The 14,078-nt window shown below is 37.7% G+C and overlaps 2 protein-coding genes across 2 annotated transcripts; both read right to left on the bottom strand.

Moving 5' to 3' along the window:
- Positions 1 to 5,372: 5,372 nt before the first annotated feature.
- Positions 5,373 to 6,104, bottom strand: LOC113280541 (receptor-like protein 7). Its single transcript, XM_026529151.1, has one exon. The coding sequence runs from the start codon at positions 6,102 to 6,104 to the stop codon at positions 5,373 to 5,375; it is 732 nt and encodes a 243-aa protein (XP_026384936.1).
- A 2,201-nt stretch (positions 6,105 to 8,305) lies between these two features.
- LOC113278449 (receptor like protein 27-like) lies at positions 8,306 to 9,730 on the bottom strand. Its single transcript, XM_026527280.1, has one exon. It carries the CDS (start codon positions 9,720 to 9,722, stop codon positions 8,391 to 8,393), a length of 1,332 nt encoding a protein of 443 aa, XP_026383065.1. The 5' UTR covers positions 9,723 to 9,730; the 3' UTR covers positions 8,306 to 8,390.
- Between the last annotated feature and the right edge of the window lie 4,348 nt (positions 9,731 to 14,078).

Here is a 14,078-nt window from a genome sequence, read left to right on the forward strand (position 1 = left end):
ATTTCGCAGTCTTGTAACCTTTCAGCTACAAGACTTCACCCTAAGTTGGGGTTTCTTCGGACCGAGTGCATCATAGTCAGGACTTGTCAATAGTGGCAAGGTACGCTCCAGACGTCCCGGTCACTCTTGACTCAACCGTGTACCTCGGTGCCGTGATCGAGTTTCTGCACTCCTTGGGAGAGCCTTTCTCACCTTAGGCTCTCAATATAAGATTATTATCTTAGACTGAAAATTTAAGGTATCTCTCCTGGATGGGCATTATCGTTTTATTCTCACCCCAAATCTCCACAACTCAAGTTACGGGGTCGGTGTAGCCTTCCCTTGAGTCATGCCTTCTAGGTTTCTCCAATTATGATGTGCGATAGGTCTTACTATATTTCCCCTTGCATATAAGCGAACTAGGGTGCACGCCACATTCGGATTCCTAGCCAATCTGATAATAAATATCATTTTCTGTAGCCTTTTAGAAAGGTCTTATTTATAAAGATTTCTCTTTTTGTTTTCTTATTATGGATTTACCATATGAAATTAAAATTTCTCATTCCAATCTTTTAACTCGTACAACTCTAATACATAAATGCTTTTATCGAATCATCTTGATCAAAGAAAATCAGATACATTATTCATTATACTCATTTGTCTTCTGCACTTTTTGAATCTTCTTAAGTTTGCGTATGTTTTTCATAATATTCATTCGCATAACCATTCAGTTGGCGTTGTGCGAAAATCGTTGTACCCTCCAATTTTTGATATTTTGCCTCTAAGCTTTTTCTTTCCATAGAAACTGTGTTGCTAATCTTGATTAACATTCTTTATTCGCAGAAGAATCTATTCCAGCACTTCGCATACTTGTTTCCCCAACTTCGTATACCGCATCAACCATCAGTCTCTCTGCCGCATATTTTCTCCAATTTCTTCGCTTCAATTCTCTTGCTTCGCATTTGTCAACATCAATTTCTTGGCAATTTTTACTTTCAACTGTATCTCCTCTTATAATGCCAACACCCTGAGGTAAAGGAAACTTGATGCATTGATGAAATGTTGATGCAACATCTAATATACCATGCAACCATGGTCTTCCAATGAGAGTATTATAAGGCGACTCGACATCCACTACACAGAATGTGATATCTGTTGGTAAATTTTGTAGTAGAATTCGCATAGTCACTTCTCCCTTTGGTTTGTTCGCAGAACCATTAAAGCCATAGATTTTGTATGCTGAAGGGATTAACTCATCATCTTTTCCACCCATGGTTTTATATGTATGATAAAACAGAATATCTACAGAACTTCCAGTATCTATAAGTATCTTATTTATCGCCCAGGTGTTTTTCTCATTCTCTTCCTCATCTTCTTCCAATGACTTCGGATTAATTCCCAATCACACCACCATTGGACACTCATGTGATTTTCCTCCTCCTGGTGTTTCATCTGCACTGAACGAGATTTTCTGCTTTTTCCATGCCTTCAAGGGGGATATTTTTTCCAGGTTAAGAATTTCCTTTCCTTCAGCATCTCTTGCATATACTCGACTTAATAAATTATCATGAAAATCTTCTATGTTTTTGAACGAGTGTATGATCGAGTTACACTATAAATTCTTTGCCTTCGCACTCACTTCAATAACAAATGTATTCTTGTCCTTCTCCTTTGCATATATATTTCCTTGAGGTGGAGGTGGTGGTAAATTCCTTGGTTGTTTTAGTAATAAATGGTCCAACTTTCCTTGCTCAATCATTCAGAATATAATCTTCCTCACATTTCTACAGTTGTTTGTTGTGTGACCGTGAAATCTATGATAGACACAAAATTCTTTACTCCTCCTCCCTGGTAGTGGCTCTTCACCTACATTATGTGGTTCTGGAATATCATCCATTAGGAGAGCGACTTCCCATACTTTATCCACTGTAGTATTCAACTTTGGCAAATTTATCCGTTCCCACACTATTCTTCCAGTTTTCTTGTTATAATGTGTTTGTTGTCCTGCAGAACTTCCTGGTTGAACTGTATCAGTACCTCCACGATTTTGAAGTTTCTTGTCTCTGTACTCTTTATTGAACTCTGCTTAATCTGCACTGCCCATAGCCATTATTTTTTGTTCCATTTCTGCATTGTTCCTTCCCTGATTTCCATATGATGTACTCTCAACAGCATTTGTCAGCCTCGGAAGTAAACTTGTATTTCCACCTTTCAAATCAGATATTGCGACTGGGTAAGACTCCATATCTCTTTGCTTTTCCTCAAGTGTTATATATTCTTCTTGAAATTCGCGCAGCTCCGACATTGTTATTGTATCCTTTATTCTGAAGATTTGGGTATATAATAGATCTGTTGTAAAGAGAGCATTAATGAATGCAAGAATAAGATGTCGCTCATCCACCCATCTTCCCATTTCACTACACATGGTTCTCCAACATGTCGTTAGATTACGCAAACTCTTATTTTTTCTTCTGCAAAGTCCGAATGCAGTCTCAATCCCTGGTCTGGATAGATTATTACTTATGTATTGTCCCAAAAAGACATTTTGTAAGTGATGAAATGAACCAATGGATTCTGCAGGTAGTCCTTCAAACCACTTCAAAGCTTCACCTGCTAAACTTGCAGCAAAATATTTGCACATTACTGCATCATGATTTTCCCACTGCCATAAAGATCTTGCATAAGCTTTCACATGTTATATCGCACATGCACTTCCATCAAATATACTTGTAAATGTCGGTAAACTGCACTTAGATGGTATCGATGCTCACTGAATTTCCTTTGTAAATTGAGTTTTTCCAGCTTCCTCCACTGCTTCCTTTAGTTGTCTTCTTCCATCATTTCTTTTTGTAGTCATCATTTCTCTTAATTCTGCCATCTCCTTAAGAATTTCTTTGCTTAATGATTGATCCAAATCCTCTCGCATGGGTCTTTTTAATCTTGCTTGTCTTAATATATTCTCATGATTGTTTTGGCGTATTGCTTCTTGTATCTCATGTTGTTTAGTTTCTTCTCTTCTTCGCCTACGCCTTTCAGTATTTGCTTCAATTTGTACTCTATCATGTCTTTCTTCGTTGCCTGTGCGATCATATCGATGTCTTGATACTTCTCTTTCTTGTGGTGTAACTCGACCTTGTTCTGTATCATCTATGCGATGACGCTCACGTCTCCTAACTCGATTATCATAATCAATATTACACAATCCGATTCGTAATTCTCTCTCTTCTAATTTTTCCCTTCTTCTCTGTCTATCTCCTGCACGTGCAGTCTCTCGTTCGCGCTCATATTCTTCTCTTAATATTTCTCTGCCATGTAATATCATATGTCCTTGCCTTGGATCCTTTTCTTCCCTTTCAAAATTAATATGTGTGCGACGAAGAAGTTCTCGTGGGTGTTCATACCGATTAGTTGCTAAGTCAATTATACGTCTCTTTTCCCTTTGATCTTCCAAATTTTCATTTTCTTGTGAGTTTTCTTCAATGACTTCCATGTGTTGCCTTCGCCTATCATTTCCTCGATTAGATTGACTTTGTCGGGAGGAACTTCTACTTGATCTTGACTTTGAACGTGTAGCACTCCTTGACCTTTGTTCTTGTAGTCTAAGATTCTCTTCTCGTAAATCATCATTTTGACGGATTAGATTCACATGCTCTTCTTCTTTTCTCCTTCGTTCAATTAGTAATCTTTGCCTAAGCTCTGCAATCGTTACATTTCCTTCACTCGCTGTAACTGGTCCTTCGTTCCCAATTCTCTGTCCTTCGGTAGAATCCTTTATTTCAGTATGGACACTCACCCTATCATAATCTATATCATTATTCTGTCCTTGTTCTCGCTGTGATCCAATTGAAATTTTTGTTCTTTGATGTCCGTCCACTCTTTCTTCTTGTTGCTCAAGATTTGTAATTCGTCTTCGTTCAGCAAGTCTGTTACTTCTTCTAGTTGTCATCCCTTGTTCAACAACAGATTTAATCCTTACCATTTCTAAATTTTTTAGATCTCACTTTTTTCCTTCAAATCTATGACATACTATCAGGAATTATCATCCAGAGCTGTTTCTGGCGCCAAAAATGTAGTTGTCATAAATCTGACAACTACATTCCATTATCACTCAATGAGAATTTAAGTAATCATCTTCTTATTATGTGAAATGTAGATAGAATTACAAGGATTGATCTAACTATTACAATGATCTATTTGCTCTAGATTTACTTTCTCTCTCTCTCTATTTCTTGACCAAGACTTCCTCTAGAACTCTCCCACAAATAATGACCTCTCTCCTTTATATAAGATTTTACATAGTGGATGACAGCTAAGAAACTCATTATTTTCGGGATCACTATGCGACACATTCGCTCATATACAATCGCTCATCTTCGCATAGCGTACCTCTTCGCACAGTTCTTCACACTTCACTCGTGACTTTGCTGACATCATTTGGTGCGTCATCTCAACTTTGCTGTGTGCGATATTTTACACCTACAACCAGGAAGGGAAAGTACCACTTAACCGATTGTTTCCAACATCTAAAAACTTTAGCGCTGTACAATTGGCAAGAGATCTTGGTAGCTGCCCTGATAATCTGTTTGCACTGAGATCAAGTGTTTTTAGATCACAAGATTCTGCAAATGCATCGGGTATGATTCCTTGGAAGTTGTTTCCTCTTAAATTTAAAACTGAGAGGCTTGTACCATTCCCTAGGCATGGGGGTATTGGTCCACTCATTTTGTTGTTTGACAGATCAAGATACTCAAGGCGATCCGCTTCGCATATGGACGCAGGGATTTCTCCATTAATTTGATTATTCGAAACAGAGAAGAACATATTCATATTCGAGAAGTATGAAGAAATATTTGGGATCAAGGAAGTGAGATTGTTGAATGAGTAATCCAAATATTCGAAAGATGTCGATGGTAAGATTAGGTTATTTCCTTTAAGCTTGTTGGAGTGGAGGTCGATCTCATCCAAGGATTGAAAACTGTTCACAGGCCAGGGTTGGTCGGGATCCTCCAAAAAGTTGAGAGAAAGGTTTAAGGAACTTAGACTCCCATTGCCGATCTTCCAAATCCAGTTGGGTATTTTCCCATGGATTTGATTGGTTGAAAGGTCTAGGATGAACATTTCAGGATATTTTAGAAGTATTGATGGAATATATGTGAGGTTACACGAACTCAATTTCAACCAGTTAAGCTTCGGAAATAATTCCATATTACCGGTGGTAGCATCTGCCGATAATCAACTGACTGAGAGATCGAGATACGTAAGATTTCTCATCTTATGAAAGAGATTATCTAGACCTACCATGCCACTGAAGTTGTTTGAAGAAAGAGTAAGAGTATTCAATCTGGACAGTTCAAAAAATGACTTTGGAAAAGGACCTTGTAGCTTATTAAAACTCAGATCACGGATCTCAAGAGAAGAAGAGTATCCATTAACACATCACTAGAGAGACCAGTGAACTGATTTTCGTTGAGATGCAACTCTTGAAGTGAATCTAGGGTAATCAAATCCATTGGTATTGTTCCAGTGAAAATGTTCTCCGCTAAGTTGAAGTATTGAAGTTTTGAAAGCCTATTGAATCCCGAAGGAATTGAGCCTGTTAAACGATTGCCGGTTAAATCTACATATTGAAGTTGGTTAAGCTCGGAAATTGAAGTGGGAATTGATCCATTAAATCTACTGTAACTGAGATCTAAGCGGGATAACACCCTGAGGTTACCAATAGTTTTTGGTAATTTACCTGAGAAACTCGCGCCTTGAATCACCAAATCCTGAAGCAGTCCATTCCTTGGAAATTCTGGTAAAGAACCTTGAAGAAGATAATTGTATGATAAATGTAAAGTTCGAAGGGTTTGTAACTTAAGAATCTTTTCTGGGAATTTTCCGTACAAATCACAGCTACTTAGATGTAAGGAAGTCAAGTTCCCGAATTCACCGAAAAACTCCGGTACTACATCAGATACATTTGCACCATCTAACAAGAGTTCCTCCAATCCCGTTAAATTGCGAGTAAGCATTTCGATATCTGGATCTTTGAGTATGTATCTCTGGGCATCGGTCTCCGCGTAGTAGTGTATATCTTTTGTTGCTTCATAGTTGGTGAGATCCAGCGAAACCAGCCATGTCATTCGTGAAATCTCGATTGGAATTTGTCCACCAAATCCTGAGTTTGAAAGATTAAGGTATTTCAAATTAGTAAGTTGGTCCAACCCCGAAGGAATTGGTGTGTCGGAGAACTTATTCTGAGCCAAATTCAATCTCTCGAGGCACCAAAGATTGAATATACTGGTGGAACAATTAAGTCCACCGTAAATGCCTTCATTACTGATGTAGTGCCACGAAATCCTATAACCACATCCATTCAAGATGGAGTAACTCTCTAAGAAATAATGGTGAAAATCATTTATTTATTCATCAAGATCTTAAGATTGAATACAAAATATTACAAAGACTTTACTTGCTCTCCAAATAAACTTTCTCTCTCCTAATTTTTTGTCTAACACACACTCTAGACTAGAGAGATCACACAATAAACAGTTTCCTTCCCTTTATATAGGGTAATACATAGTGGATGACAGTTAATAGATCCTCTATTTCCGGAATCACGGTGCGTTACAATCGCTCATGTACATTCGCTCAACGTCGCATACTTTACACTTTCGCACATATCATCACACTTTACTCGTGACTATGCTGACATCATTAAATACGTCATCCTAATTTTAGTATGTGCGATGGTCTTCGCTTACATTAGATGACCTTTACTTCGTATACATAATGAATATGCGATATTTCACTCCTACATTTTGCCTCTTCTCATGTCGTTCTCTTTTCGGAGTGAGCGATATGAGAAATCTCTATCCAATAATATCGCACATGCTCATCTTTTCATATTCTTCTTTGCCAACACATTTCCATAATTTGAGCTTTTCTAACTTACGCATGTCTTTTTATCCACTCGTTATCTGACACGTCCTTATAACCGTCTATTTCTATCCATTCATTCTTCGCATTAATGAGATAAAATCTCGAAAAACGAGGGTACATTTTTCTTATATGTCCTCTTTCATCTTCTTCTTTCTTCTTTTTACCTTCTTCTTTCTTTTCCTCCGCTTCTGCACTTTAACTGTGATTTCATTGATCTGATTAAGATACATTTTATTTTTTTTACTTATATATCCGTCATTCCCATTCTTATAATGGTTCCAGCTGGTAAAAAGATAGAAACATAATTCACCAAATTGAAGAAAGAATTCGACGCAAGAGGCTATTCACTTTATTTTCCTTCCCATTCTGATTATTCATCCAAACTCAATTTCGAGTTAATAAATTCTGAACAGTGGTCTAATCAAAAGATCATCATTTTATTAGGACAACTTTTGAATAATCTTCCTATCCAATTGTATAATCCAGAAATTCCCTTATTCTATGAAATTCTATCCGATGATCGATTCGCAAGAGGTATATTTCAATTGAGTGGAGATGCTATTAGAATAGCTTTGGGATACTCTCGTCGTGCAGCAGGATTAGGAACCTTTTATTTCTTATGAAGTGCGAAATGTATCATAACGTGATAAAGCCATCAACCCTGCGGAGTACACTCTTGATAATTTCTTCAAAAACTACTATGTTGCGATCATGAAAAACGAATCGACTAAATGGGCCATTCGCTTAAGAAGAAAAGATGGTATTTCTGAAGACCAGAAAATTATGCGAGATGTTGATTGGAACGACAAATCTAATAGTAGTACTGCTCGCAGGTCTAATGATTCATGCTGGCTTAATTGTCTCTTAGTTGGTTATTGTTTTTAATATTTTGATATTTTAATCCTTAAAGAAAAAAGAAAAAACAAAGTCTCTCAAAATATCACCTACTTCGGAGGGGCTTTTTTTTAGCCATTTATGGTATGTTTTGTAATAAAAGTCTCTACAAGTCTCTCAAAACCATAAGTTATTGATTTCAAATTCCAAATTCAATAACAGAGAATTCTGAAGACTTTTAGAAAGTCATGATCTAATAACAAAGATTGTTTGAGATTTTGGGGAACTCTCTATTGACTAACAAAAGATTTTAGAAATCTCTAAAATTCTTTTAATATCTCAACGAATCTCAATTGACCAACTCCTTATAAATCTTTCAGGTTATTTCTTTAGCTCTCACTAAATTTTTCAGGTTAATTATTTCTTTTGTAAATAACATATTACAACCGACTTTCTCTTGTTTACATTACAAGACCAAACTCCATTCATACTTATCTTACCAACTAGTTTATTCTAAAATTTATCAAACATTATATATTGCTAATATTCCAACAATCTTCTTCTCCTGTTTAATCCATTAAACATTTTCAAGCAAAACATTTGTTCAAAATATTATTTGCAATTACCTGATTACATCTTTACATTACATTATCTTAAGTGATTTTAAGGATTTTATTCATACGTTCATTAGCCCAGTCTCTTCCCTTTTTCCAAAAAAACTGAAGACCAATAACCATGCCAGCACCCACAACAAATCCCAAGAAAGCCAGTACGAGTAATACCCAATCAAATTTATCTTCAGAATTCAAAGAATTTTGTGGTGACTCTATAATACTGCTGCTGCAGTTTTTGGGTAGGGGAAAACCACATAATTCAGCATTCCCTTCAAAGGAACTTGGTTCGAAAGTTTGTATCTGACTGCCCGATGGAATTTTCCCCTCTAGGTTGTTGAAGGAAAGGTTCAAGAATGAAAGGAATGACAAAGTTGCTAACTGGGAGGGAATTTCTCCAGTCAGCTTGTTTCTCGAAAGGTCTAAGGACTCCAAATCCGTAAGATTCCCAAAAGCTGATGGGATCGATCCTGTGAGAGCATTACCTGAGAAATTGAGAATGCGAAGCGACGTAAAATATGCAACGCCTTCTGGTATCTTTCCTTCAAATTTATTGTTTGAGAAGTCAATGCTTGTGAAAATGGTCAGAACCTTTATGAGTTCCAGGTCTATTCCTTTGCTTCTAACCGTCACTGTTTGCTGGTAATAGATAACGCGGCTGGGATTGTTAAAACTTAATATTTGATTCTCGTTGTTCCCATGTGCTTCTTTTACCATCATGGTCTTCAAACTTGAAAACCAGTTTTTTGATAGAGTACCTGAAAAGTTATTAGAGGAGATGTCTATGATTTGTAACAGTGGAAAGTTATACTTAGCTCCTTGATTTCCCCATGCGCCATGTAATTTGTTGGACCGCAGCACTAGCACACGCAACATCGACATACTGTTTAACCAATATTGAAAATTACCAGCCAGTTTATTATTTCCAAGGTCTAAAACCTCTAACATTTTACAATTGGCAATAGATCTTGGCAGTGGCCCTTCTAATTTGTTTCCATTGAGGTTTAATGACATCATATTACATTTTTTTGGAAAGGTGTCGGGTATATTTCCATGAAAGTTATTTCCTCTTAAATCTAAAACTGTGAGGGATTCAATAGATCCCAGACATGGGGGTATCGGTCCACTCAAGTTGTTATACGACAGGTCAAGAACTTCTAGAACAAAGGCTTCATGACATATGGATGAAGGGATTTCTCCAGTAATTTGATTTCTAGAAAGAGAAAGAAACTTGGTGGCTTTAAGAGAAGTTGAAATATTTGGTATCATGGAGGTTATGTTGTTTGACGAGTAATCCAAGAATTCAGACGATGATGGTAAGAATGGGTTCTTCCATTGAAGCTTGTTGAAGTGAAGGTCGACGATACTGAACATTGATTTAAAACTGCGAACAGGTAAGGGTCGGTTAGGATCCTCCAAGAAATTGTAAGAAAGATTTAAAACACGAAGACTCCCGTTACCGATCTTCCCAAACCAGTTGGGTATTTTTCCGCGGATATGATTATTAGAAAGGTCTAGCTCTGTCAATTGAGATTGATATTTTAAAAAGATAGGGAATTCTGTAAGGTTACAGGAACTCAATCCCAAAGATTTTACTTTGGGATACAGAGCGGAATCAGCACTAGTTGTATCCACTGACAATATGTTCCCTGAAAGGTTGAGATCAGAAAGATTCTTGAGATTTCGAAGAACCATATCTAAACTTATGGTATCATTGAAGTAATTTGCAGAAAGCCTCAGTTCTCGAATTCGGGGCATTTCGAAAATTGACATCGGAATACGTCCTTGCAATTTATTGTTGCTGAAATCAAGAGATTCTAATTGAGAAAAGGATCCGTTGGAAAACTCTCCAACACCTGTAAACTGGTTTTTAGCGAGGTTTAAAATCTGTAGTGAAGGTAGGGTAAATACAGTTGGTGGTATTGTCTCGTTTAGTGAGTTGTACCACAAGTTCAAATTAACTAGTTTCGGAAGCTTGTTCCATTCCGAAAGAATTGTACCTACTAAACTGTTATCGGAGAGGTCTATATCAATAAGACTCCCGGGCCAACTAATTGGTGGAATTATACCCGTGAAACTATTTGCTGATAAGTCTAAGTATTGAAGTTGTTTAAGGTCTGAAATTGTGTGGGGAATGGATCCGTTAAATCCACAGTTACTGAGATATAAGCTGGTTAATAGTGAAAGATTACCCATGGAATTCGGTATCTCGCCTACAAAACCCGTGAATGATAGTCCCAACTCCTGAAGTAAGCTGTCGTCGGGAAATTCTGGTAAAGAACCCTGAAGACGCTCATTAAATGTTAGGTGGAGATGGCGAAGTGTTTTTACCTTAAGAAGCAGTTCAGGAAAGTGTCCGTATAACTCACAGAAATCGCAAACAAAGGTAACTAAGTTAGGAAAATCCGCAAGGAAGCCGATATCGGTTGAGATATTGTTGCCGGTGAGTCGAAGCACACGTAGTGATTGTAGTCGTAAGAGAGAGGAATCGAGAGGCCCAGAAAGATTACAGAATTCCAAATCCAACACTTGTAGTTTAGGGAGCGAAGAGGATAGGGAGCGACACCAATCGTTTCCTTGTTCAAAAATATGTACCCTATTTAACAATAGTTCACTCAATCCTGTTAAATTGCGGGTAATAGTATCCAGATCTGGATCCTTGATAATAACATCCCCAAAGTACGTGGAAGAGAGATCGAGAATAACCAAACTTGTCAGCAGTGATATGTCAGTTGGAATTTGCCCCATGAAACCTGAGAGCGACAGATTTAGGTAAATCAAGTTACCAAGTTGGTCTAGCCCAGATGGAAATGGTGCAGAAGTAGTTTCAAAGTGATTGTTACCCAAACTCAATCTCTCAAGGTACTGAAGACTGAACAGACTGCTAGAAGAATTTAGTCCACCGATAAGATATTCACCACTAAGGTCTAAACTGATAACACGACCAGCAATATCGCAACAAATACCATCCCATGAACAACAATCAGTGTTTAGACGCCAAGAATCACGCTTTGATGAAAATGTAAAAGGATGATCCGGATCCATGACATCGTGGTAAGCCTCATTGAAGAAGACCGAAAGAGTGAAATCAGAAATAAGACTCTGATTCAGTTGGAGCAGTAGCGCTTTCTGATCATTTAGGCATTTCCCTTGAACAAAGTTGTTCAAACAATTGGAAAAACTCAAAGTAAAAAGAACTAGGACAGTAAATGCCCCCAGGAGAGACTTCATTTGAGATGATAACTATGATGAACTGGTGTTTCTGAATGTGAAATTTAAAGAGGAAGAACTCATGTTGATTTTGTGGCTACGAAACGGTAGTTTATCTCATTCATGACGGATCAAATGAAGCCAAAAGGATCTATGTAATAATTTCATTGAAGTTAAGAATAATTCGTGTTGACTTATACGGCGGATTTTGTTATTTTTGTAATTTTACACAATCAAGACTAATCCTAGAAATGGATTACGTAATTTACGCTCCTACATGACCCACAGACGACTGACTTGCATGAGTAGCTCTTCATCTCTTACTCTCATTGACGGTGATTGAAGGCATTCAACAAACAGACGACTCACCTACATGAGATGGTCTACCTCTCTTACTCCCTCTCATGGACCATGATTGAGGAATTGGCGTAAGACCTCAAACCAAAGCATGGAATTGGCGGGGGTATTTTGCTGAGTGACATGTCGATCGGAACCAAATTGATCAGCTTTTTAGCATTTTGATATTTGGATAGCTGGTCTTAATTTGTAACAAAACAAAGACTTTTACGTGCTTTTAAAGATTAGTTGCTGTTAAGAAGACCCACAGACGACTGACTTCCATTGCAAACAGTATATATCTCTCTCAGTCATGGAATACTGTTCAAGGTCTGTTTCTTCGACGTTAACTTCGTGGGGGAGTTGAATTCGTTGAGGCGAGGGGAAGCTGCGACAAAACTAGCCATTCCAACCACTTGGACATGGCAAGTATATGAAAATGAGAACGAACATTCAAACAAAAAGAGAGGAAATCTCATCCTTGATCTCATTTTCAAATAATTGAAAAATGAAAAATGAATTAACAACTACGGTGTTATCTTTGTGCCGCCTCTCAGAAACTTAGAATCTTTGAGTTTGGGAGGCTATGTGCCTCTGATTAATGTTGTTGTTCTTATTTCTTGTGTACCCTTGTTTTCGTTTTCTTCAAATGTAAGCTTTTCGTGCACCTATCGGCACATTAGAACGAATGAATTTAATCCTCGCAAGAAAAGAAGTTATATACTTGGAAGAAATAAACAGGTTCATCAAAATTGAAATTAAATGCTTTAATCAATTACTGTTGCGCTAAAACCTTGCGGAAGCGATTTGCACAGCTACACAATGGTACTCCAAATATTGCAAAGAACACAAATTAAGGAAGATAAAAGAGACAAGAATTTAACGAGGTTGAATCCTCGGGAAAAACAGGAGATTTATATATTATCGTTTGGGAGAAAACATATAAACCCTAAGAGAGAAAGAAGAATTTTTTTGGTGTGTCTTTCTAGGTTCTCTACTAGGCTATTTATATACACATAGGTAGGGATTAGGGTTCCATAACTTAGCTAATAAGTTCCTAGTCTTTAGGATCAAGAAAGCTAATTAAGAGTTATCTTAACTCTTAATCCTAATCTAACTTGGTGACCGACTAAAATTCGGTTTATCCCAAATTAGTCTCACCGACTTGGAGAGTTTTAGTTTCTCCAAACTCTTATACACCGACCTATTCAACAATTCTCCACCTCGGATCATGCATTCATGCATGAGACGATCAATACACGAAATCTCCTTCGTCTTCCAATGTCGATTGCGTCATAGGCTGCCTACGTATCCTCTGCAAGGAATCAAACCGACCGTAATTCACTCAATGGCCTTACTAGAAGGCCTCCACCAGGTTCCTAAGAACCTCTACCCCCAAGGGTCTCACCAAACCGGAAGAATGTGGATCAATTTCGAGCAATGACGAAACTTGACCCCAGATACTACTTTCGTTAACATATCAGCTGGATTGTATTTGGTATCGATCTTCACAAGTAGAATGTCTTCTTCTTCCAGAATTTCTCTAACAAAGTGAAATCGAACATCTATATGTTTGGTTCTGGCATGATGCACTTGATTCTTAGCCAAGTAAATTGCACTAAGACTATCACAATGCACATGCAGTTGTTCCTGCACAACACCCAAGTCATCTAGAAAACCCTGTAACCATATAGCCTCCTTAAATGCTTCAGTCGCTGCCATATACTCCGCTTCAGTAGTTGAGAGACTACAAAATCGATCTCCAACTAACCGGTGCTCTAGCCAAGGTAAATAATTACCCTGTAGTTGAACGTCTCTTGTCCAAATCACCAGCATAGTCAGAATCCACATAACCAACACACATCTGATTGTTCTCATCTTCCTTCACAAACTCCAAGCCAACATCAACGGTACCATAAAGATACCTTAAAATCCATGTCACAGCTTGCCAATGTCCTTTACCAGGATTATGCATATCGGCTGATCATACTTACTGCATGTGAAATATCCGGCCTTGTACATACCATCGCATACATCAAGCTACCAACAGCACTAGCATATGGGACTTGGGCCATATACTCACGATCTTCTTCAGTAGTGGGAGACATATCATAACTCAACTTAAAATGAGGACCAAGGGGAGTACTTACATATTTAGTTCCTTCGCAGATACCAAATTTCTGT

The sequence above is a fragment of the Papaver somniferum genome, chromosome 5 (genome assembly GCF_003573695.1).
Source record: "Papaver somniferum cultivar HN1 chromosome 5, ASM357369v1, whole genome shotgun sequence".
In the NCBI taxonomy this organism is placed as follows: Eukaryota; Viridiplantae; Streptophyta; class Magnoliopsida; order Ranunculales; family Papaveraceae; genus Papaver; species Papaver somniferum.